This window comes from Triticum urartu, chromosome 7A (assembly GCF_056163025.1).
Source record: "Triticum urartu cultivar PI428250 chromosome 7A, HENAU_Tu73, whole genome shotgun sequence".
NCBI classification, from domain to species: domain Eukaryota; kingdom Viridiplantae; phylum Streptophyta; class Magnoliopsida; order Poales; family Poaceae; genus Triticum; species Triticum urartu.
The window spans coordinates 184,063,443-184,089,073 of record NC_141879.1 but is presented as its reverse complement, the minus strand read 5'-3'; the positions used below and the strand labels follow the sequence as shown (position 1 = coordinate 184,089,073).

General features: G+C 46.7%; 2 protein-coding genes across 3 annotated transcripts; both read right to left on the bottom strand.

The window, feature by feature from the left end:
* Positions 1-1,569: 1,569 nt before the first annotated feature.
* Positions 1,570-5,130, bottom strand: LOC125521585 (uncharacterized). 2 transcript variants are annotated; one of them, XM_087536651.1, is made up of 5 exons: positions 4,524-5,130; positions 4,383-4,437; positions 3,549-3,610; positions 2,223-2,414; positions 1,570-1,891 (listed from the first exon to the last, which is right to left on the bottom strand). In XM_087536651.1, exons 1-5 carry the CDS (start codon positions 4,744-4,746, stop codon positions 1,887-1,889), a joined length of 537 nt encoding a protein of 178 aa, XP_087392777.1. In that variant the 5' UTR covers positions 4,747-5,130; the 3' UTR covers positions 1,570-1,886. The 2 variants fall into 2 exon arrangements, with proteins under 2 accessions (XP_087392777.1, XP_087392776.1); XM_087536650.1 differs by having other exon boundaries at positions 1,570-2,414.
* An 8,151-nt stretch (positions 5,131-13,281) lies between these two features.
* Positions 13,282-14,025, bottom strand: LOC147958898 (uncharacterized). Its single transcript, XM_087533228.1, has 2 exons — positions 13,994-14,025; positions 13,282-13,878 (listed from the first exon to the last, which is right to left on the bottom strand). Exons 1-2 carry the CDS (start codon positions 14,023-14,025, stop codon positions 13,308-13,310), a joined length of 603 nt encoding a protein of 200 aa, XP_087389354.1. The 3' UTR covers positions 13,282-13,307.
* Between the last annotated feature and the right edge of the window lie 11,606 nt (positions 14,026-25,631).

Sequence of the window (25,631 nt, the reverse complement as noted above, 5' to 3'; positions counted from 1 at the left end):
CGGGCGATTCGGAGGGATCCTACTTGGGGTGAAGTGTGAAACTTTAGAAGTGTTGAACATGGTCCACGGTGATTTTGCTATCAAATTTTGTGTAAGATCAAAAATTGACGGCTTCTGATGGGCTTTGGTGGCCATATATGGTGCGGCACAGCCAGAGCTCCAACCTGACTTCGTCGCAGATCTGGTTAGAATTTGTGGGGATGAAAGGTTGCCCATTCTGGTTGGTGGTGATTTCAATATCATTAGAAGACAAGAAAAATAATAATGACAACTTCGATGGAAGATGGTCATTCATATTTAATATGATAATTGAAAGTCTCGATTTGAGGGAGATTGACCTCACTGGTAGACAATTCATGTGGGCCAATACTCTGCCAATTTCTACTTAGGAGAAATTGGATAGGGTTCTTACTATTGTTGAGTGGGAACAGAAATTTCCACAGGTTATGCTTCAGGCACTATTGAGGGCCATTTCTGACCATACCCCACTCTTGGTTGATTCCGGGGAAGCGACCCATGTGGGAAACAAAATTATTTTCTCTTTCAAATTAGGATGGTTTGAGAGGGAGGGCTTCATCGAGCTCATTGCGACAAAATGGGCCAGGGACATGGGAGGGTCCACTAATGTGATGGCAAAACTAAATTAGACATTTGCGCCAGTTTTTTGAGAGGTTGGGCCAAACACCGAAGTGATATTTATAAAATTGAAAAGGAAAGATGGACAAGAACTATTAATGAACTTGATGTGAAAGCGGAATCCACCTTTCTTAATACATCTGAGAGAGATATTAAGAATGAGGCCGAGAAGAAGTTACAAGCACTTGTGACAGAGGAGATGAAATGAGCGCTTAGACCAAAGGTTTCTAAGATTGTTCAAGGGGATGATAATACACAATTCTTCCACATGATAGCTAATGGGAAGCATAGAGAGAAAAAGATAATACAACTAGAACAAGATGAGGGTACAATTGTAGGACATGACAACCTAAAATTGTACATCTCCGAATATTATAAGAAACTTTTCGGGGCACACTACAAGAAATATGTCAACTTGTGACCCTCACTATTGGCCGCTGAAAGGTCACAGTTTTTCATTTGCGACCTTTTTGTGACCAAAAACAGAAGGTCAAAAGCTGGCGGTCGTAAACTGAAATTAGTGACCTTCTTTGTGATATGTAAAAGGTCGTTGGTTCCACGACCAAATTTTTGGTCACTAGCAACCTCCCCAGACCACGTAGGCATCCAGCGAGGCAAGCTGATGTTGCACAAGAATCAGCCTAGTCCAATTCGGTGTTTTACATGGGCCGAGCCCAACAATTCAGCCTATTTGTTTTTTTCTCATATTAATTTTGGTCAGGTAGATGGGCCAAGCCCAACAATTAAGCCTTCTCATTTTTGGGCCATGGCCTTTTTGGCTAGACAGTTTTATTTTTCTTTTTTCAAAAAAATCCTCTAGTTAGATGGGTCCCATTGGTCAAGTTCTAGTAAGTGGGCCCCTTTTGTCAATGCCTTTTTCTTTTGATTTTGATTTGACAGTAAATAAATAATCAATATTTAAATCAACAGACATAAAACATAAGAAATACTTCACGTAACAGCAACCAGAATCAATCTGTATACAGTGACAATCAATGTTACAATCTCTACAAATATTGGGATCCTGCTCCAGTCATCGCACAGGTACAAATTCTACTAGTGTAATAACACATATACAAGTAGAATCACTGTTAAACATATGCAGTGACAATCGGCACAAACTGGGCCCCTGCTCCAATCATATGAAACATATGCACGACTCAATGGGCGACCATACTTGACTAGGCCATGACCTTCATTACACTGGACTAATAGAATGACAATATGAACTATCATCATGCCTTCCACTGTCACCCTGTTACATGAACCAGAAGACAAGAATCAAAAAGTTTGGGGCCAATATATTATGAACAAACCAATCAAAAAACAAACAAGTTCTTTAGAATGACAAGACAAATTCAGCTACTACAATGCTTTCATTCTCCAGCAAGTTAAAATGAGATAATCATTCATACAAGAAAGGTGACGAAAGAAAATAGAGCATTTTACTCATAGTATGCAAAGTATCAATTTTATGGTAAACATATACAAGTATAAATGTCAACTATCTTACACCCAAATGAATGACTGCTTGTGGAAGAAATATGTTAAACCAGGTTAGTGGTAATGGAGAGGGGCTGACTTACATTGGCCGTAGTGGTCGATTGTGGCCTGAACAAATCTGTTGTAGTCGTCGGGGTCTGCGACGTCCCCGGGGAGAATGATCACGTTCGGCGCGCCGAGCTCGAAGGCGCGGTCGGCGACCTGCCACAGGCTCCACTCCTCCTTGCTACCAGGGCAAGGCATGCCCCCTTGGCGGCGTACTGGTAAGCCAGTTGCTGCATGCAGAAGAGAAGATCCCAAGTTGTTTGGAGTTAACAACGAAAGTACTGTATAATGCTTAGAACATGTATATTCAATATGACAAGTAGAAAAGAAGAGTTCTAGCAGAGTAGCATAAGAAGCAGAGGAATTCTGATTCTGTAACAAGAGGAAACGGAGTTGTCCTGTGCAACAAGAGGAATTCCAATTCTGTAACAAGAGGTAGAATTAGCATCACTAGCTCTGTTGCTGTTGTTTGCATATTACATAAGTATTTGTCTTCCTAAGCAAACAAAGAGGTATATGCAGCAAGAACACGCAATGTGATGACACTATGAGTGCACTATAACTCTGGAAGTAAAAAGAACATAAATTCATTTGGGCTGATTTGTACACAGCCAAGAAAAACTTCTTACAAATAAATTCATGGAAGCGTATCATCCTTTTAGTCCCTCACCCATATCTCCTAGTAGTATTACATAATGCCTAGTGAGTGATCTAGCAATGTACTGTACAAGAGACTATATATGTGTACGGATTCCTGCAGCCAGCTTCTATCAGTAACATGCATGTATATATTGAAGTAAACGTAACAGAGAGTATCTTTGGAAACATTCAAAATATATTCAATGTTGGAGCTGCATCTTACAACTCAAGGAGCCACATGAAATCCATGGAAGGACCTTACTGTGACAATTCACTTGTATAGTCCTGCCTCATGTGCATAATGCCGTTGCAAACAATTTAGATAGTGTATATATATATAGAAAGAAGCGCTTGATCAACAAGCTGCTGTAATAGTGTATATATATAGATATATAGTGCACCAATAATTTTTTAGAAGGTAACTGAACTTCTGTGCACACATTTAGATAGAAAGAAGCGCTTGATCAACAAGCTGCTATAATAGTGTATATATATACATGCTAACAACATGAATGTTCCATCAGGCCATGATCAACTACTCCAAACCATTACATGCTTTGCAAGAAAATAATAGAAAAAGTAATCAGCAGATGACACAATGAACAAGTGAAGGCTTTAAATATCTCCCTGTCAAAGAATCAAGTCAATGAAGACATGCAGTACAAGGAGGAGCAGCCTTGCATCATCGTTTGCTCAGATCGACGTTGGAAAGTGTGCTGCTATACCATGATCAGAACCCGCACGACACAGCCTCTCTGTCCCCCACCTCAAGTCGCCCATGCCGCTACTGCAGTTGGATGTAAGTGTGTAAATACAACATACTTTGCATCATGTATCTAGACTATAGCATCTTGCAGCTAGCAGTACATGAATTCAACCCAATGGTATAATAAACATCCGCTGGAAGTTGTCAAATTAATTCATTCTCTGCTAATTGCCAGAGCAAGTGTTGTAGATAGGATGGTGGTGTCATCCACAATAAGATAATATTGCTCCTACTGAAATACCATTCATTTGGTATGAAAATAACAAGCTTAGCTAAATATAACATTTCATTGAGAACAAGCTTGACTAAAATGACCAACAATTTACTGATGAAACTCATCAATCAGGAACTAAATGTCAACTTAAGAAGAAAAATAGCAGGCATCAAAGTCTCAGGCGCATACGGTGGATGCAATGATCAGCAGTGTTTTGACAAGGTGGGATGTGAAACTAGCCAATGACAGCATACTAATTGCGACTGACAGATACAATCGGTGGTTTTTTTGGGGGGGTTTAACCTGTGGATTCTCGCAAAGCCATATAAAATATTCTAGTAAGATATCTCTCGCTTGAAAAGCTTCCATGCATAACCGAACATGCGACCTTCATTTCTTTCCATTGTTTTTATTCCTCTGTTTTGCCACTAGCTGCTATTCACATTCCTCTACTTTTTTGCTTTCCTTTGTTTTACAAGGATCTATTCTGAACAGGCCCTAACCAATGTTTTCAGTGGCATAACATGACAAGCTGTAGAAATCCAGGCCATGGATAAGAGAGGAATGAGGTTGTCTTACCGATTGAGGCACATCCTCCCAGCAGACCTGACGCAGCCGACCACCTCGACGCATCCTGAGCAATAATCGACAATTGTGTCAGCAAGCTGAGAGGAACAGCGGCGGCGGCGGTAACTAGCAAGGAAGATGATGGATATGGACCGAGGAGGCAGGAGACGTGGTAGTGCTGGGGGAAGTCGATGTGGTGGACCCAGTTGACGGCGTAGATCTCCCGGTAGAAGTCCTCCATGGCGGCGACGGTGTCGGGGTCGGGCACCTTGGAGGCGGCGTAGATCCAGAGGCGGCCGATGACCGGAGACGGCCAGGAGCGGCCTTCCACGTGCTTGGTGTCGTGCACCAGCAGCGACGCCCACAGCTGGTGCATCGTCGGGCAGGGGTTCCGAGCCCCCCACCGCCTCCCCCCGAGTGCCCTCCGCGCATCGCCGCTCGTGGTGGTCCGGAGAGGAGAGGAGAGGATAGGGTGGCGGCGGCCTGAATCGAATCGGGATTGGATTGGAGCAGCGACGGCGCAGGAACGGCGAGGAGGGACTTGGCATCGGGGCGGCGCGCTGCAAGGCTGGGAGATGCGGGGAGGGGAGGGAGGAATGAGGTCGGCGGCGGTGGGTGAGGAGGACGGCGAGGTCGGCGGTGGGTGGGAGAGGACAGCGAGATCAGGAGGGGCGCGAGTACGGGGAGGAGGTGGCGGTGGCGGCGGGGAGATTGGGAGCAGGGAGAGGGGTGCGATGGGGGGATCCGATCTAGGGTTTGGGCTGCGGGGGGGGGGGGGGTATCACTTTTTCTTTCTTTCTGTACATGAATGGATGGATGGATGTTGGATGGAGATATGGATGGATGGATGGGCGCCATGTCATCGATCCGTGGGAAGTGTTTTGATTGGTTCAGAAAATCAATGATTTAAAATAGTTTTCAAGTACTAAAAATAGAGGGATTTTTTGAAGTAGCTATCAAAACTATTTTTCAAAAGGGTATCACACAAATTTTCACTCAAGTTAGACCACATTTTATGGATGAGCACTAATTCATATGCATTTCTGATCTTTCTATCTATTTTAATTATTTTTTGAGTGCCCGAAATGAGTTTTTTTGTCAATGAACTACCATATATTTGTTGCAAAATTGGACCGAATCATTTTTCTAAAATACTAAGCCATATTTAATTCACAATTTACCAGATGGTTGGGTGTCAAAAGCCTTGATCCACCTCTGGTGAAAAAGACAAATTTCCGTCGATTCAGCACGAAGCGGGTCAAATTTGAACTGTACTTGCCTCATAGTTTGTTCTTTATTTTTACCAAAAATAATTTATAGGTACATAACTATCTATTTAATCAGAGAAACATCAAAAGGTTTCCAAGATTCAACAACTAGCTAGGAACGGTCAAGCCCGCCATTTTTTCCCGCATTTTGAAACGGGAATAAAAAATTCAAAAAAAATCAAAAAAATGGAAACCCTTCGCATTGTGTCATCATATGTGACCAAGTTTCCAGGAAAAATAATAAACTTGAAATACGCCAATTATTTTAAAAAAGTGTTCTCAGAAATGAGCTATCATGCGTGAAGATTCATGGCTTTCAAGCCAAATGATCAATCTTATGGCCACATTCATGGCATAGTTTGTTCAAATGATCTCATATTGTGCACAAGAATGCATCTTGGAATTCCAAACAATGTTGCCTAAGGGAGTTTTCATTTTCTTTGCAAGGAAAATTCATTTTCTATTTTTCGAGTGCCTAGAATGAGTTTTTTTTGTAAAGGAACTACCATATATTTGTTGCAAAATTAGACCAAATCATTTTTATAAAATACTAGGCCATGTTTAATGCACAATTGACAAAATGGTTGGGTGTCAAAAGCTTTGATCCGTCTCTGGTGAAAAAGACAAATTCCCGCTGATTCAGTAGGAAGCGGGTCAAATTTGAACTGTAGCTGCCTCATAGTTTGCTCTTTATTTTTTCCAAAAATCATTTCTAGGTACATAACTATCTATTTAATCAGAGAAATATCAAAAGGTTTCCAAGATTCAACAACTAGCTAGGAACGGTAAAGCCCATCGTTTTGCCTGCATTTTGAAACGGGCATAAAAATTCAAAAAAAAATAAAAAAATTGGAAAATCTTCCCATTGTGTCATCATATGTGACCAAGTTTCCATGAAAAATAATAAACTTGTAATACGGCAATTATTTTTAAACTCAGAATGAGCTATCATGCGTGAAGATTCATGGCTTTCAAGCTAAATGATCAATCTTATGGCCACATTCATGGCATAGTTTGTTCAAATGATCTCATATTGTGCGCAAGGGTGCATCTTGGAATTCCAAACAATGTTGCCTAAGGGATTTTTCATTTTCTTTGCACAGAAAATTCATTTTCTATTTTTCGAGTGCCCGAAATGAGTTTTGTGTGTGAAGGAACTACCATATATTTGTTGCAAAATTGGACCGAATCATTTTTCTAAAATACTAGGCCATGTTTAACGCACAATTGACAAAATGTTTGGGTGTCAAAAGGTTTGATTCATCTCTGGTGAAAAAGACAAATTCCCGATGATTCAGTAGGAAGCGGGTCAAATTTGAACTGTAGATGCCTCATAGTTTGCTATTTAGTTTTTCCAAAAATCATTTCTAGGTACATAAGTATCTATTTAAGCATACATACATGGTTTGGTGGTGATACGTTGAGGTTTGGACGGTGGCCCAGGGCCCCAACTCCAAAGCGCGTAGACTCGCATGCCTGTCGCTTGGTCACCGTGGCGTTGCCATGCGTTCTAGGAATCCTAGGCATGTCTAGTAGGTTTGGCACTCTCCAGGTAGATGCTTGGAAGAAAATAATAAGAGAAGAATCTCACGAGGAGACCGAACAATGCTCAAACATGAATTAGCACCCAAGTGTTTGATTAGTGGTACGGGAAATGCACATGGCCAATGGGCCTGAGTTTTGGCTGAGGATGATCATCTACTAAGAAAACTATCTTGGAAAATTTGCAGCTCAAATGGAGGAGCCTAGGTGTCACTTGCTTTGCAACGTACCACACTGAACATAAATATGAATGTTGAAGCCACACTCACATGTATTGTTAGATGGGGCTCAAATTTTGTGGAGAGCAATGGTTTTGGAATATAGAAGATGTGGCAAAAATTCAGCTCATTAGGATATGCCTAGCTAGTACTTCCTTCACAACAGTTCGAGTTGAACAAAAACTTTGGAAATTTGCCGAGGAAGATTTACCAGGCAAATGGAGTTGAATATTGTCATGAGGCAATGATTTGGATAGTAAAGAATGCCCAATTTTTTGGGAATTTTGGGAATGAAAGAAATATAGGTTGCTTCACAACCTAGGGCAAAAATTAACACATGGACATGACACATAGGCAAAACTGATGAGGTGGCGCCTAGTCATAGCAATAAGTACCAATGCATCCACGTTCACAATCTCATGACCATTTATATTGGTCGTAATCAGGTACAAGTAAGGTCATTGGCACCTCTTGTCTGCTTTGTGACCATTTGGTGTAAGCAATTTCAGGGTTTGAGCCCTTCCAAGCGAAATGGCCGTGGATTTACGACCAATTCAGCTGGGGTCACTAAGAGAAGGTCACTAGTTGACATATTTCTTGTAGTGGCACCTGAAGAAAGTTTTGTATCTCTAGATGAGAGTGTGATCGGGGACATACCTCAACTTAACTTAGAAGAGAATGAGGCGTTCTTTGCCCCTTTCACTGAGAAAGAGGTGTTTGATGCAATAACGCAAATGAAGCATAATAAAGCGCCCTGGCCGGATGGGTTCCTGGCGAATTTTATCAAAAATGCTGGCATATCATAAAGGGAGATCTTATGCCTATGTCCCATGATTTGTTCAATGGTCACTTAAATTTGTTTCACCCAAATTTTGGAACAATAACGTTGTTGCCAAAGAAGGTGGAAGCTATTCGCATTGAGCAGTTTAGACCGATCTGTCTTCTCAATGTAAGCTTTAAGATCTTTACAAAGGTTGGCAGAAATAGGTTGACTCAGATTGCCCATTCGGTTGTGCAACCAACTCAAGCGACATTCATGCCAGGACGAAAAATCCTAGTAGGGGCTGTAGTCCTTCATGAAACGTTGCTCAAAATCCATTCGAAGAAACTACATGGTGTTATCTTCAAAGTGGATTTTGAAAATGTGTATGATAAGGTCAAATGGCCCTTCCTATAGCAAGCCTTATGTATGAAGGGGTTCAATGAAGCTTGGAGATCTCAGGTGGATTCATTCATATAAAAAGGCAGTGTCGGGATAAAGGTCAATGATGACATAGGTCATTATTTCCAGACACGTAAGGGGTTACGACAGGGGGATTCCATGTCTCTAGTGTTGTTTAACATTGTAGCGGATATGTTGGCAGTACTTATTAGTCGGGCTAAAGACAGTGGCCAAGTAGGAGGACTCGTCCCCCATCTTGTAGAGGGGGGGTGTCTCTGTCCTACAATACGCAGATGATACTATTATATTCATGGAACATGATCTTGCAAAAGCTAGGAATATCAAGTTTATTTTATGCCTTTTTGAGCAACTATCTGGGCCGAAAATCAAATTCAATAAAAGCGAACTGTTATGCTTTGGTAGAGCTAACGAAGAACAAGACGAATACAAAAACTTGTTTAGTTGTGCAATGGGATCTTTACCATTTAATTATCTAGGGATGCCAATTCATCATAGACGGTTAACGAACAAAGAATAACAATGTATAGAAGATAGATTTGAAAAAAAAATTGTTGGAAGGGTAAGCTAATGTCATACGGATGTCGGTTGGTTTTGATTAACTCGGTTTTGACGAGTTTCACGATGTTCCTCTTATCTTTCTTTGAAGTATCGGTAGGGGTATGAAAAAGATTAGACTTTTACAGACCCCAATTCTTCTGGCAAGGCAATGAGGCCAAGAAGAAACACAGACTGACTAGATGGGATATTATGTATAGACCAAAAGACCAGGGTGGGTTAGGGATCAAAAATTTAGAGGTAAAAATAGAAATTAGCTTAGCAAATGGCTATACAGACTAACTACTGAGACCGAGGGCATGTGGGTACAAATCTTGCGAAATAACTACCTACACTCTAAGACTTTGGCCTAGGTGACTGCAAGGCCAACGGACTCACCCTTTTGGAAGGGGTTAATGAAGAAAAAAGTAACTTTCTTTCAATGGGTGAAGTTCCAGATCGGTAATGGTACCACTATTAGATTCTGGAAGGATACATGGCTAGGGGAGATGCCACTAGCCTTGCAATACCCTTCTCTATATAATATTGTGCAACATAAGGACGATTATGTCGCCACAGTATTAAACTCGGTACCGCTTAATATCCAATTTAAGAGATCCCTTGTAGGGGAACATTGGAATGCTTGGTTGCACCTGGTCCGTAGGTTGATGGATGTTCAACTTTCAGACTAGGCAGATACAATCAGCAGGAAGTTAACCATGAATTGAATCTTCTCTGTGAAATGCATGTATTTAGACTTAATTGATTCTAGGCCATTGTCAATGTCTTTGCACACCTGGAAGATTAAAGTTCCGCTTCTTATCAAAGTCTTTATGTGGTTCGTCCACCAAGGAGTCATTCTGACCAAAGATAATCTGATAAAAAGCAATTGGGTTGGTAACCCCAGGTGATGTTTTTGTGATCAAAATGAATCGATTAGACACCTCTTCCTCGAATGTCCACTTGCAAAATTGCTATGATGATCAATTCATATAACTTTTAATGTGCATGCCCCAATTAGCATAAACACGTTATTTGAGACGTGGCCTAATGGAGTGGACATACACATAGCTAAACATATTCGGATAGGAATATGTGCACTATTCTGGGCCATATGGAACACTAGAAATGATATGATTTTTAATGGAACAAAATTCACTAATTTTTTGCATGTTATCTACATAGCTACAACCTGGACCCGTATTTGGTCGTTACTCACTCATGCGGACTTCAGGAAGCTTTTGGCTATTGGGTGCAATGGCTGGGAGACGGTAGCACGAGTTATCTTTAGCCGATTTGGATGACGAGCTAATAATAGGCTTGGAGTGCAGGCATCGTAGCATGTTCTTTATCACCGGATGTGGCGTTTTCTTGCCGGATGTGACGCTTTATAGAGTTTTTTTTCATTATTGCACAGATTTTGAGCTTTCTTGAAACTTAAGACCTTGTTACGCTTTTTAATAATATGGCTGCATGCATCGATTAATGCAGATGCTGGAGGTAATCCTCCTTTTCCAAGAAAAAAAGAAGGTCAATGCCAAGATGTTGACCATGAAGATGTCAGAATTGGATCCCGATGCAGCAAAGATTGTGCAACATATCGTGCTAGCATGTTGAAGCACTAACAACTCAAAAGCATGGGATGGGTTGGAAGTAAAAAATTATTGAAATCTGATGCTTTTGGGTTGTTATTGCATATATTTGTACTTTTTATACATATGCTAAATTGTTATTGATCAACATGTGCATATGAAAGAGAGGAGGCTGGACGCGGGGCAGGCATTTGTTGCATTGAGTTGGATGGTCGGCTCCTGTACCGTTGTCTACGGACATGTCCTGTCTTTAGATGTTTGACGTGTCTGATTTTCATGGGCCGTGTTAGAGTTGCCCTATAATTTATACACATATTATATACTCTCTCCGTTCCTAAATATAGGGTGTATAGTTTTTAGCATGAAAATTAAAGAACGCACGTGGAGTGAAAATTTCACAAGTTTTGAGCGAGATTACACCTGACTAATTGACATGAGAAAATAAAGGAGTTTTCCTAATATAAGTAAATGTAATCAAATCCCTAAAAAAAATATTCAAACAAGTGGTGCAACGCAAGACACCTTATATTTCAAACATTTTCTAAAAAATCTATACACCTTATATCAAGAACGGAGGGAGTAGTATACTTGTGTGCATACATTTACCCTCACTCGGCATCCCAAAACTACTCATATAAGAAAAGATGAATCGGCTAAAAAAAAGGAAAAAACACATATACAAACAGAAGAAAAAACAGGCAATGGATAACGACCGTCAGAAAAAAAAATTGAACATGACCGCCAGGAAAATTGACTAATCCAAAAAGGGGCTAGTCGTCAAAATTTTGGTCCGAGAAGATATGAAACAACACAAGAAAAGAACAAAAAAAAAAATTTGGCAAAAGGATCAACAATCAGAAAATCTACTTATCCAAATTTGAAAGGAAAAGTGTTCAAATCATGAAAAAGTGTTCAAATCATCCGGCTGATTTTCTGGAGAATTCATCCCCGTCCCGCGCGCGCCACGTGTCCAGGCCACGCATCACCCGTCGCTCTTTCTTATATTTATCTCCTGGCGTTACAGGAGATCCACTCGTTGGCTTTTCCTTCTGGTTTCTCCTACCTCTGCCTTCTTCCTATCTTCGCTCGTCTTTTCTTTCTCTCCCTCTCTTAGCCTGGCCGGCGGCCACCGGAGCCGCGACTCGTCGCGCGCTACTGCCACCAGTTGCTGCAACGGCAAGGAACGCTACACCGCCACCGCTACAGCTGCAAAGTATCTTCTCTCCCTCTTGCTTCTCTCCTCTCTAGCATCAACCACGCCAGCGCAACACCTAAACACACACTCGCTATGCTGCAACCCGGCGATGGGTGCTACTATGCGACGACAGCGGCGCTGCAACCCGCAGATTTTCACCAGTGAGCAGATGCTGCAACGAGCTTCGTTCGTGGTGATGCAATCGACGGACGAGTTGCAACCGCAGGACCACGCCGGCGACGGATGCTTCAATGCAACGACTGGTGCTGCGATGCAACCTCGTCGCCGCTGCCGCTGCTGCCAGTTGGATGGGGCGCGGAGCTAGAGGAGACACCGGCGCTGCATTACAACCTCGTCGGCGCTGCTATGCAGCACTCCCGACGCACGCGAGAAAAGGCGCCGGTGCGGCGATGTAGCTCGTCGGTGCTGCGAGGCAGCACTCCTGAGGCTGAAAGCCGGCGTCACTGTGAAGGCTGCGACGATGCTGCGTGACGGTTGAGATGCTGCAGGGGCCGGCGACGAAGTTGTGTGGCCGGCTGCAACGGAGCATACAAGGGAGGCCGGAGGCCGCCCTACTGCAACGCACCTCGCCGCCGATGCAAGGGAGGTCGGAGGCGACCGCAGCTCACGCGCCACATTTTCTTTTTTGGTGCAGTTGGTGTTGCGATGCAGCGACGCTGCGATGGCTACCCGGCGTTGCTATGTGGCGGCTAGAGTCAGCAGGCGAGGGGCGTGTGCTGTTTGTATCGGACGCAGCTAGAAGAGAACGAAAGGGGGAGATGCGACTAGAGGAGGACGACTCCATGTCGCGTTGACTGGATCCGACGGCTAGCGAACAAAAGATCTGACAGCCAGCCAGCCGACTGATTTCTCTAAGAAATAAGTCGGCTGATTTGTATATTTGTATCTATACAAGACCCAAAGAGGCAGATCTAATTAATCTCGACCATCAAATCATGTCAATTCAACGACCTAGACTGCTTCAATGTCGAGCGCTCAACACGTTTAGCGTGCAGTTAATTTCCTGCCAAATATAGTGTTAATCACATAATATCACGCATATAATATTCTACTTCACCCGCAAAAAAAAATATTCTACTTAATATCCCATTCACTTAATATATTTCCAAACTAACGTGCATTGCATGTACACATTAACTAGTGTATTGAAGTGCTAAAGGATTATAGTACTACCCAGATTAATTTGGGAGCGTCTTGAAATTAAGCTTCCACGAGTAAAACACGGTAAGGCTACCATACATTACGTGCTGAAAGGCTTAGACACGAAAGAAGTTTTAAACAAGGACAAAGAAAAGATTTGCACGAATCTTAGCATAAAATCAATGACATATAACTTAGATGTACAATACTTATGACACATCTAGATGTGCTTTAGCAAAACTGTTTAAACAAAGATAATTATACAACCTACGATCATGGAGCACATAGTGGAGAACAACAATCTCTTTATGGGGGAAACAGAAGTATCGTCGTCGGAGACCACAGATCCCTGGCTACCCTTGTTATATCTGTCGAGAGCGTCTTTTCTCTTTTGGAGTTCTAGCCTTCGCTTCCTCCCTGCTTCCTTGATCGGCATGTGGTGCAAGTGACTTCGGACCGTGACCCTGCTAGTCTTAAGATTTGGCACCAAATAGAACAATCCAGACTCCAAGCGACATTCTTTGTATTTCTTGATTCTTTGGTTGATTATCGCCAGCGATTCTTTTATGCTGTCTCGATGTTCCTTGTAATATGCCCAACGGAGCATGCCCAGTTTCTTAAGCTCACCGAAGTAGATCGTCATCAAAGCCATGTCCTCTCTCAGAGCTACTTCACGGCCCAACACTGTCGTTCGGAGCATGGCATCGTCGTCATAATGTTCATCGCATATCTTTGTACCACACTCGTCGCGAAGACATAGGCGAAGTTTTCTTCTACCAATTATAAATCTCAATTTGCTGCGTCGTTCTTCGCGTCTGTAATTGTATAGCAGAAAAGGAGGAACAGGTTTGTCCGCAGGTCAAAAACTTTACAGTATATTGAAGTCACATATGATGTAGAAAGTCAAGCTATGGATGGGATCGATTATACCTGCCACCGCTGAGCATGGGGGTCTTGTCCATGTCGGCGAAACAAGCTAGCGCAGACCGATCGATCTATATATGATTTTGCAGGCAGCGGAGGTGCGATCAGAAGGTATATATTTCATGTAGATTGGCAGTCCAATTGTAATCCAATTCCAACACATGTGTACGCACGCACGAAAGTCCTGTATACTTATCGTACCCGGACAAGAAGTATATTTCATCACGTATACCTTACCTAGTCGGGGACTCGTGGCTACAAAATACTACTGCTAAGATCAACCAAACCGGGCCAGAGGAGTTGCCGGGAGATCAACCAAAGATCGTGAAGACGCTATAAGATCGATGGGCTTGGCCGCCGTGGTGGCAGCCGTCTCCACCAATGTTTACTGGCTCGGAGTTAGAGGGTTTGTGGACCGCGGTCTGGTCATCCCGGCCGACGGTATATACAACCCCGGAGTTGGCGGCTGCGTGGTGTCCGGACTGTCGCTCGGCCGGGTCCATTGAGGTGTCCCTCGATGTCGACGTGTTATTCGATGGCGATACCTAAACTTAGCGTAAACGGTCACTTTGGTGCTAAAACTTGTGGCACACATTGAACTGATGAAAAAACTTGACACGGACGTGCAAGTACAGTGCAAACCATGTTTGGATACAAAACGATGCTGACTTGGCATGTCAGCATGGCATGGGGCCCACCATCGGTGATTGGAAGAGGAGGGCGTGTGGCCTGTTTTTTTGTTGTTGCAAAAAACTACTTGAAGTGGCATTTTTTTTTCACCTCTATGAGAGGTGGATCCCATATGTCAGTGCAGTGTGAAAATTAACAAAAAATAAAGCTCCTGTGTCTCGAACCCTTGACCCTGCCTTGCGCACGGCAGGATGTGGCAACTACACCTTCTAGTATTCACGTCATAAAATGGATAACTAATGTAGCAGAACAAAGATGCTCGTGGAGCTGAAATGGACTGTGATCAATGCCACCCATTTGCACCAGTTCTTTTCCAGAAATTTGTAAAAGATATGTAACTTCTAATCTCAGTAATGAAAATAACGTTTAATTATTTGTGTGGTATAAATATTATACATACAAACTTAATAAATTACATTGCGTAATTGTTCACATGTTATTTTAAAAATAGTCATATATTTAAAATAAGATTTATGAATTCCAAAAATGTTTGGATAATTAATAACAATACAAATGTTTTTAACATTACAATTCCGAAATATTATTTTAATTACACAAACAATTATGTGATTATACACACATGTTTGTATTTCAATATTTGTATAAAGAAATGTTCATAATTTAAATTTAAAATTTCATATGAATATTCATTAGTCGCTAGTATTTCAATTATATTTTTCTGAATATAAATCACAAGTGAAAATTATATCACACGAATGTTTGTATTCATCATCTCGTATAATTTAAATATAAGCTACAAGTGTATAATTTTTTGTAATTTAATAAACATTTAAATCTCCATATTTACCAGACATTTTTATATAATACCCCCTCTTAAAGAAATATAAGAGCTTTTGGATATAGCTTTACGAAGGGAGTACATGGGTGTATATTCAAATAACTTTATTTACTAATCATTGCTTGTACATAATATTTATAACACACGAATATTTGAACATCATTTTCATTAGTTATGTTTAACATATGTATTAAAAAAACTAGTGCGTGCAAAATGGACCGCGTTATTTGCGGCTCATATAAGTCCCACATGCATCCTCCTGACGGCTAGTACCAGTTATCCTGACAAAAGCAGTCTTCTTCGCCTGCCAAAGGCTCTGGTGGTGACGCCGTCTTGGGATCCACGGTGACCTCCATCTTGCCGTCATGCTGGTCTTGGTCTCGTTGCATCGATATGGAAACCTTTGCTTGACGCCACGATACTCTTCGTCTGTGCTTGCCTCCTTAACACCAAAGAGAAAACAAGGACACTGTGAGCGCTGGCGCCCGCCTGGCACCTGCCGGATCTCGATCATCACGGCTCACGTCATTGGAACCTTGCGAGGTTTGCCTTGCCTTGATCTCTCCGCCCCTCGCGAGCCATCCTGGTGAGGCCGCTCCTGAGAAGGTTTTGCGTCGTCCGCCTCACGAGGCTTGGCCCCTCGCGAGGGTCTTGAAGGCATGTTGGTGAAGATGGGCCATACGGGCCCACTTGCAGAGCCACGCCGTGGGCCGCAGGCAGGCAAGTCTGGGACCCCCGTTCCCAGAATGCCGACAGTAACCCCCGGGCACAAGGCGTGCTTGGGCTTGGCTTCGAGGCGAAGCCAAGGGGCAAGTGCGGAGCGCCGCGGGCCCCAATATCCTGCGGCCTTGGTCGACGTGTGACGGTTGATTGGACGTGGGCGTCTCCGCTTCCCCACATTGCCTCGGCAACTGTCCGACTGTCAAAAGGCTGGCGAAGACAGCACTTGCCTTCACTACTTCCTTTCGCCTTGGTCCAGATCCCCTTCTTGCTCCCTGCTTCCAAAATCTCCAGACCTGCTCCCATCCTCTCCTGCATTAGCGACTAATGGCGCCCCGGAGGGTCAAGCCTGCCTCGTCGCCGGCTTGGTACGAGCCAGCTCTCGATGCGCCCAATGTCTCGAAGAAGAACCTCGCCGGCACGTGCTTGCTGACGAAAGGGGAAAGCAACGAGAAGGGGAAGGCCGGGCTCCGTGCCAGAGCCCGAGGGAAGCACCTTCTTCCCCTTCTTTTTGAGCAGCATCGTCGCGGGGCTGGTTCCCCCTTCTCTGACTTCTTCCAAGAGGTCCTCGACCACTACGGGCTGCAGGCACCGCATCTTCATCCCAACTCTATCCTTCTCTTGTGAGGCGTACCTCGGCGTGACGCCGTCCGTGGCTCTGCTTCGCCACTTCTTCTTCCTCCGCATCAACGACGGCCGTACCTCCGGGTGTGCCAATTTCATCGCGGCCGGCAAGACCAACTCAATCTCGAGGACGGGGAAGAAGGCTGAATGGCTTTAGGAGAAAGTGGGCCATGATAGACGCCAAGTGCGCCCACCCACGCTTGATGCTGCCGACGGAGATGCCCCAATCCGACAAGGGGTGGTCTCGCATGAAGCTTACTGATGAGCGGGCGACATTGGTGTTGGAGAAGATGAATGCCGACTTGAAGCCGGGCAACGCGAAGGCGGCAAAGGTGACCGGGGCCATGCTCCTGAGGGAATTCTTAATGCTGCGCGTAGCCCCGCTTCAGGCGCATACGCCCCCCTTGTGGGAGCTTGGGAACGAAGAGGACAAGGTTCGCTTGAGCCCAAAAGCCTTGTCCGATGGTAAGCTGGCTGTGGCTCTCCACCTCCTGGTCGGGGACGACCAGGAGTACCCACTGAATGCCCTCACTCCCTTGTTCCGCCGCAAGGATGGGGCGCTGGTCGTGGCCTTCGGGCTGACCTTTGACGGGCGCGGACTGGTGCCGCCGGTGCCTACCGGGGCCCCTGCGGCGCCAACACTGGTGGAGCTGTCTTCTGGTGAGTCCCGCGGGGAGGAAGAGGAGGAGGAGGAAGACTCGAAGGTGACCCTTGAAGGGATGGGGGAGACCTCCCCCTTGAGCAAAGCTGACATCCTCCGCACCCTTCCTGACGACGACGAGGCTGACGCCCACCTGGAGAAGGGAGAGCCGCCGGTTATCCCGATGAGGGGCCGATCGGTGCTGATCTCCCGGGACGCTGCTTCTGCTCTGACGCCGCTTGGAGCCACTTCCGGCCCAGCTGCCTCTCCTGCTTCTGCTACCGGAGCTAGCGCATCCGCGCCTCGGGTTGTAAAGCTCTCCGGCTTCAAGCTCCCGAAGCGGAGGGACTATGTCGCGGCGAATCAGTAAGTGTCCCCGTCTGGCCTTGTTCTTGCTATTGATGCTTGTTTCCGACTCTTTTTCCTTGCTGTGTAACCAGGCTGACGCCTACGGCGAAGAGGAGAAGGGAGAGCGAGGTGGTGCTGCTTGAGTCCGGGTCGCCTCTTGCGACCGCGCCCCTCTCCATGAGCAAAGGTGGGGACGGTGCTCGTGCTTCTCCAGCCCGATCATCCTCGCGAGGCTGGGTGGAGCATCCTCGGGAGGAGTCATTCCTCGAAGTGCCGCTAACTCAGGAGGTGCCAGCATCCGGCTCGGGTGGCGAGGTCCAAGAGGCTCAGGAGCTTCCTGCCTCCCTGGCCATGGTGACGACGCCGCCTCTTCCTCCTTCTTCTGCCATGTTGCTGACCCCAGGTTCCTCCGCTTCTCCTGACGTCCTCTTTCTGAGATGGCCCGGCTGTGAGAAGATCTTCAGAGCGCCGGACCCCTCCTTGTGGCTGGTCGCCTGGAGCTGATCTCTGGTTGGCTCCATTCTGACGTGTCCGTTTGGGAGGCGCTAAGCTAGGTCGCGGCGACCTCTGAGGAGGAGAAGTGAGCCGCAGCTCAGGTAGCAGCTGCTCAGGAGGCGGTGCTGAAGGACGACGAGGCCGCCCAATCCCGCTGCCAAGTGCTGGAGGCCGAGCTGAAGATCCTGTGTGACGAGCGTGCTGAAGTTGCCCGTGGCCGTAAGGCGGAGGAAGAGAGGATGAAGGCCCGGGAGGACGCCGTCAAGGGTCGCGACGCCGAGCTGGAGTAGCTAGCGCAGGCGCAGGCCTCTGAGCGCGGCCGGCTAGAGGAGCTGGCGCAGAATGTGCAGGCTGAGAGGGCCGAACTCGATGCCAAGGAGAAGGTTCTGGCCGAGAACCGCGCGGCCTTCGCGCTTCTGGATAAGAGGTCTCGCGAGGCCCTGAAGTCAATCTATGAGAAGGGCTTGGAGAAGCCGTTGGCCACCAATGAGGACGGCCCCGCCCGGCTGCTTCCCTACTTGGTCAAGGCGCTTGAGGAAGTCGTGAGCGGCATTGGCCCCATGGCAGAGGCAGAGGCTCGCGTCCTATCTTCAGCCGCGCGTCTTCAACCACCTCCATCTTCGCGATCCTGCCGCCTGCCTTGACGAGCTGCTGGAGCCCGTGGCTGATGAACACTACGCAGCCGCCACCCCAGTCGTGAAAGGTCAGGTGGAAGCCTTCTTGGAGAAGTTCGACGCCTTCGCCCCCGCGACTTCGACCGGTGTTGCAGGTGAATGCGACGCCACCCATGAGGGGGTGCCTCTTGCATGTGCCGGCGGTATCGAGGGATGATTGTCCTGCGTCTCCTTTCCTGTTGAAACTCCTGCAACATGTAGCATGCCTCGTGGAGGCGTTTAAACATGTGTTTGATATTCGGAGAACAATATGTCTTGTAATATTTGCTTTGAGATTTTGCGATTTCCTTCCCATTTGCTTTACGTTCTACGTCGGCAGAGCCCGACCCCGCACATACCTCAGCTGCCGCTGGGCCGACCGGATCACCATGACAGTCCAAGGAGTGAGGGGCTACGTGGTCAATTAGGCTCCTAAGTTGCGATGCTCAGGAGTCCCCCTTGACGTGCAAACAACTTGTGGAAAGGAGATGCGATGGTAGGTCTTGTGTTCTACGTCGGCAGGGCCCGACCCCGTGCATACCTCAACTGCCATTGGTCCGATCGGATCACTTGGACGGGCCAAGGAGTGAGGGGCTACGTGATCAGTTAGGCTCCTGAGGGCGCGCAACGACTAGGTCCGAGGGACCTGGCGGGGTGGCGTATGCTTGGGCGTGACCCAAGCGCAGCCCCCGTGCCCAGCCACCTCCACTACAAAAAAAGATACATCCGTGACATTTTGGGACGAACGAATTTTTTTCTGCCATACTTATGACACTTCTATGACAATAATTGTGACAAAACACGGTATCATCATAGATGTGGTGGGGTCCTACTTCTATGACAAAATATCATGATAGAAAATGGACTTTTCGTCCTGGGTTGGCCGGAGACGCGGCTGCATGACATTCTTTGGGCCGTCCATGATGAAAAAACCGTGGTAGAAGCGAGGGCGAGGAAAATATCGGGGTGTTCCCGGTTACGGTGGGTGGTCGGGGCCGAGCGATGCGTGTTTCTCTCGTACACGCACGCGCGTGGGTGCAAGGCGTTGGGCTCTAACTGAACCCGAGCGAGGCATTGGGCTCTAACTGAACCCGAGCGATTACACTGCAGGCTACACATTACTGAACCCGAGCGATCGATCGATGGCTGTTAACTGAACCCGATCGAGCAATTCCTTCGCTACTGCTGCTAACTGAAGCCGATCAATGCTGCCTCTGGATGAACAGTGAGCGTTGCTGGGGGGGAGGGGTTGGATGAACAGTTCCCGGTGGGGGTGGATGAACGGGACCCCATGGTGTTGCCTCTGGATGAACAGGACCCCGATCGATCGAGCCGGTTGGGGCTGGATGAACAGGACCCCGTGGAGGGCTGGATGAACAGAACCACCCCGTGAAGGGCAGGATGAACAGTAGACGGTGGAGGGCTGGATGAACAATAGCCTGTTGTAATATCCCAGTGTCATGCTTCAGTAACCCTCTGTGATTAAGCTAATCATTTTTTCAGACAGTGCTTAATCACCTTTGTTCAATATCCCATTTGAAATTCCAGTCAATTCAAATTCTAGTGAAGTTTGAAGTTGAACAAAAGTTGCTGGCAAAATGTTCATCATTTGTCAAAACTTCCATAACAATTATTTGTTAAGGAACACAACATCACTTTTGTGCAAAGATGGGCATTAGCAATTATAACAGCACCAATTCAGCATTTTAAAATGCTATCCCATTTATGAAAAATACCAAATGAATTCTTCTGGTCTCCACATTATTTGTGGCACTGTCTAAGATCACCAGGGAATAAAAGGGGCACTTCCCATATTTTTCCTAAGTAAATAGCATGCTCTATATTTCTTACCCATCTCTGTTTATTTAAAAAAGAAAAGGAAAAAAGGGGGGAGAGAAAAGGAAACCCCCCTGGCTCCCACTCGACCTAGCCCAAGAGACCGAACCAGCCGGCCCACCTTGCCCTCCCGGTCGCTCCCCCCTCACTCCCTGTTCCTCTGTCTCAGTCGCTACAAGGGCGGGTCGCCCCGGACCACCTCGCCGGTGCCGACGCCGGGAGGGGATAAGGGCGCCATGCCCCGACCCCTCGATCCCACCCCCCACTCCACCCTCCTCTCCCTCGTGCTCCACCTCCCTGCCCAGATCCGCCATCGACGAACGCCGTCGTCGCCGCCATCCGTCTCCATCATGACAACCGGGAACCACCGTGCCCATTCGTTGAGTGTGCGTGCTTCTCCGCCGTTTACTACGCTGACGCCGGCGCCACCGCACCGAGCACCGCCCCGTGGGCGCCTGAAGCCGCGTCGCCGCCACCGCGTTCATCCCCGTCGTCGTCGCGTCGTCCCCGTCTCCTCCCCACCGGACTCCCTCGCGCCTCGCCGCCCCTGTCTCTGCAACGAAGGGTGAGGCCGTCCGCCACTGTCCTTTGTTTCCCCACATTCGGTAGTTACGTTCCCATGCGAGCTCGCAGTCGCCCCCGTCGCGCTGGCCGCGTCCCTGCTCTGCTACTTCTCACCTGCTACTGGTGCTCCTGCACCGCGCTGCTGCTTTCTGCTACTGCTCCAACGCCGCCCCGTGCGGCGCTCGCCGACCCGCCACACGCGCGTCACCATGCCCGTACGCACCGGCCCCTGCCTTTGCTCGTGCCCGCAGTCGCTGCGACCCCTCCGCGTCGCCCACCCGTCGTGGCCTTCTGCTGCTGCTTGCCACCCTGCTGCTACTTCTCGCTTGTGCTACTCCGCTCAACGCCGGCTGCCCCGCTAACTGCCGTCGCCACCGCGCGTCGCTCGTCGTCCGCCTCGGTGCCGCTCGTAGCCAAGCCCGCAGCTCCTCCCCGCGTCGCCCCCCTTGCTGCTTGTCGCGGCCCCGCTTCCCCTGGCCGGCGCCCCACCGCGCCCCGGTGGCCATCGCCGGCCACGGCCTCGCCGTGCCCCGTTCGATGGGCGGCCACCCCTGCGCCCCAACGCCCAATGCTCGCTAACCCGCTCTAGTGGCCAGATGGGCCACTGCCAGTGGGGCCCCACAACCCCTTTTCTTTTAAAACAAAATAGGTGTTAAAAAGAGGATTTTAAAAAATTAACCAATATAATTAATTAATCCGGTTTAAAATGCTAATTAGGATTAATTAAGTCTGCTAATTAAACTAGGTTAATTTTGGAGTTAGCAAAACAGTGTATGACAAGGGGCCCCACCCCCTGTTGACCAGTCAAACATTGACTGGTCAACTGGGACCCCCTGGACCCACATGTCTGCCACAGGTACGCCTTTGTGTACACTTGTGGGTGCACATAGCTTTTAGTTGTTTAATTTCGAATTAATAATGATTTCAGAATATTGTTTAAAACTTTGAAAAATCGTAGAAAATAATCTGTAACTGGGATGAAAATGTTTTCTACATGAAAGTTGCTCAGAAAAATCCAACGAACCCGAATACGCGGTTAGTTCATTTGTCACATGCCCCTAGTAAGCTAAACATGGAACTTTCCCCCTCTTTTCCTCTGTCCGGAATCCACCTAACGTCGGGAATTTATCCTCTGATGTTTATCCCCTCCGTCTGCAACATGTAGTACTACGTTAGGTCGACCCTAGTTATGCTTATCGTCATTACATGCTTAGTGTTGTATCTGTTTGCTTTATATTTACTGTTTCTTCCCCCTCTTCTCTCCGGTAGACCTCGAGACCGATGTTGATGCCCCTGTGATCGACTACGTCGACGACACTTCTTCCTTTTCAGCAGAGCTTCCAGGCAAGCAAACTCCCCTTGAGAATTCCGATATCGCCCATTTCTTTCCCTCTCATGCTTGCATTAGAACTGCTACTGCTTTCTGTATGATCCTACTCTGATGCATAGCCTTTTTTTTGTTACCTACCTGCTTATCCATAAACTGCTTAGTATTGGTTGGTTAGTGATCCATCAGTGACCCCCAGCTTGACCCAGTTGCCCCGCTTTATGTTCGATGACTCGATCAACGTGATCGAAGACCAGGCCCCAGCAACGCACATCACTTTTCCCCTTTTGTTGCTCGACACTGCAGAGTTACCATCGAGTGTCGAGGACGGAACCTCATACATCATTCCTGATGAGATCTCTGTAGTGTAGCTATCCATACGTGGTCATCGAGGGTGATTTCCTCCTTAACCACTTCTGATATGGCTCTCTCGTGCAACCCCTCAAGTGTGAACCTCGAGGGTGGATCCTCTTATGTTCACCTTAATGATTACATCGAGTGGAATTCACCGGGGGTGATTCCTCGGGTTTTCCCCTTGGTGTTAGACACACAGTTACTATGGTTACTATGAATTTACACTGAACCATGTTACTAAAGATGGGTCGGCCCTGAGGGGTACCCGCGTGAGCTTAATAGCGAGTGATGTGGAGTCGGGTTGACTTGGAAGGTGCCCGCGAGATACTTACGAGGCATGGCCGGCCATTCTTAGCCCTTGCCGCAAGTACCCGAGACGGGGCGACGCGGTCACATCTTTCGTCAGTCTCTGCTCGTGACCGCACTGCCAACGCACTAACGGTTTGGATATTTGATCCGAGGGGCCTCTGGCCTGATAGCACTAACCATCACGTGGGCATTGTATGGGCGCTCTGCATCGTATACATCAGGCGAAGCTTATTAGATGTCAGCGACTGAGCGGCGCGCGCCGGGTTGGACTGGTAAGCTCCTGCCTTTTGAAGGAGGTAGCTAGGTCTGCTCACCGGCCGCCCACGCAATGTGCAGGAGTTCCCGGGGCGATGGCCCAAGACCCCTGGGGGCATAGGTTTAGTCCGACGTGCTCACCTCTCTATTAAGCCTAGGTCGGGTTGCGACGTATTGTTTGGCCGAGGCCGGGCATGACCCAGGAAAGTGTGTCCGTCCAGAGTTAATCGAGCGTGGTGAGTAAGCTGGTGCACCCCTGCAGGGAAGAAAACATCTATCTATAGCCTGTATTATGGTAACGGGCACTTGGAGTTGTATCCCGTTCGATACAACTAGAACTGGATACTTGTGATGAGAAATGGATTGTGAATGAGAGATGGATAGTATGGCTCTGGGATTGCTTTCTCGCAGGGAGTCGAGAAAGGATCTCTGGCCGAGGTTGATAACTCTACTACTTTACTTTATGCTACTCTTATCTCTTCTGATGCTGCAAGATGCTTGGAGCTGCTTGAAGATGCTACTCTTCGATATGCTAGGCTTTCCCCTTTCTCTTCTGGCATTTTGTAGTTCAGCCCACAGATACAACCCATTCGTTTGATACAGATGCATACTTAGTTAGATCTGATGTAAGTCTTGCGAGTACATTGGATGAGTACTCACGGTTGCTTTGCTACCTCTTTTCCCCCATACCCGATTGTTGCAACTAGATGACGGATCCCAGGAGCCAGACAACACCACTGATGATTACTACTACCCCGAGGGTGCCTACTACAACGTGACGGCTGCTGGCGACCTGGAGTAGTTAGGAGGCTCCCAGGCAGGAGGCCTGGCCTTTTCAATCATTGTTGCTTTTGTGCTTGCCTTCTTAAGGCAGAGTTGTTTAACTTATGTCTGTACTGAGATATTGTTGCTTCCGCTGACTCTTGTGTATTCGAGCTTATGTATTCGAGCCCTCGAGGCCCCTGGCTTGTAATATAAAGCTTGTATTATTTTCATTTGTGTCTAGAGTTGTGTTGTGATATCTTCCCGTGAGTCCTTGATCTTAATCGTACACATTTGCGTGTATGATTGAATCGAGGGCGTCAAAAGTTGGTCTCAGAGCCGACTGCCTGTAGGATCCCCCTTTTCAAATCCTTGGCCGAAGTTGAGTCTAGTCACTACAAAAAAACTTTTACTGACATGGTTGTGTGTCTTACGGGCACACGTCGCCATTGGGTGGTATTAGGAGCTTTTATTCCTCGTCTTTACTCTGGGACTCTGATCTCTCTTCTATTCGGGTTAAAGATTTTACTAACTCTAAATCTAGGTTCTCGTAACTACTTCATCCCGGAGAGCCCTTCATTCCAGATGATTGTCTACTTCATCATAAGATTCCGAAGATGTTGTTCGATGTTTTTCCGAGACCCTTGTGCCCTCCACCTTTTCAATCCCCTACCATCGATATATCCATTTGGATAATGGCATACACTTGTCATTCATACAAATATTCCTCGTTGATCTTGTTATTAGAAGATATGCCAAAATCATCTCTAATTTTTGAGAATACTTTGTGCCTACTGCCTTATCGTTCTTTGCCACCTGAATACCCCTTCAGATAATTTTTCACACTTATCGAGTATCCGCTCATCCCCAGTTGATTCATGTATTTCACAAAAGTCTTCAAAATACCATTCAATCTTTCTTAAATCCTCATCAGCCTATTGCTCTTGAAATTCTTGCTTGCTTGCATTATGATTAATCCCATAAGTCTGGTAATGTTATTGGCATCCTTTGTCATTATCATTTTGAGTCCGTTGATTCAACAGGTTGTGGTTGCTTGCAATCCTCAGTCGAATCCTAGAATTCATCCTTCCGGCTCAAACGTCATCTTGGACATGAGCTGATTCTCGACCAATCAGATTACCATCGATTGTACCCCTAAGTATATTCAACTTACCCATCCTCAATCACAGCGTTTGCTTTTGATCCCTTGATTTGGAAATCATAATTCCTTTGCATCTGAGCTTTAAATTAGTCAGTTGTTTCTATAA

Excerpts from the sequence above, each read along its gene's own strand:
- LOC125521585 (XM_087536650.1), bottom strand. The coding sequence starts at position 4,746 with ATGCACCAGCTGTGGGCGTCGCTGCTGGTGCACGACACCAAGCACGTG. Across the intron at positions 3,611-4,382 it reads GGGAGGATGTGCCTCAATCG|TAGCGGCATGGGCGACTTGA; the intron begins GTAAGACAACCT and ends ATCCAACTGCAG. Across the intron at positions 2,415-3,548 it reads TCGTGCGGGTTCTGATCATG|CAACTGGCTTACCAGTACGC; the intron begins GTATAGCAGCAC and ends TTCTGCATGCAG.
- LOC147958898 (XM_087533228.1), bottom strand. The coding sequence starts at position 14,025 with ATGGACAAGACCCCCATGCTCAGCGGTGGCAG. Across the intron at positions 13,879-13,993 it reads CCCATGCTCAGCGGTGGCAG|ACGCGAAGAACGACGCAGCA; the intron begins GTATAATCGATC and ends ATACAATTACAG.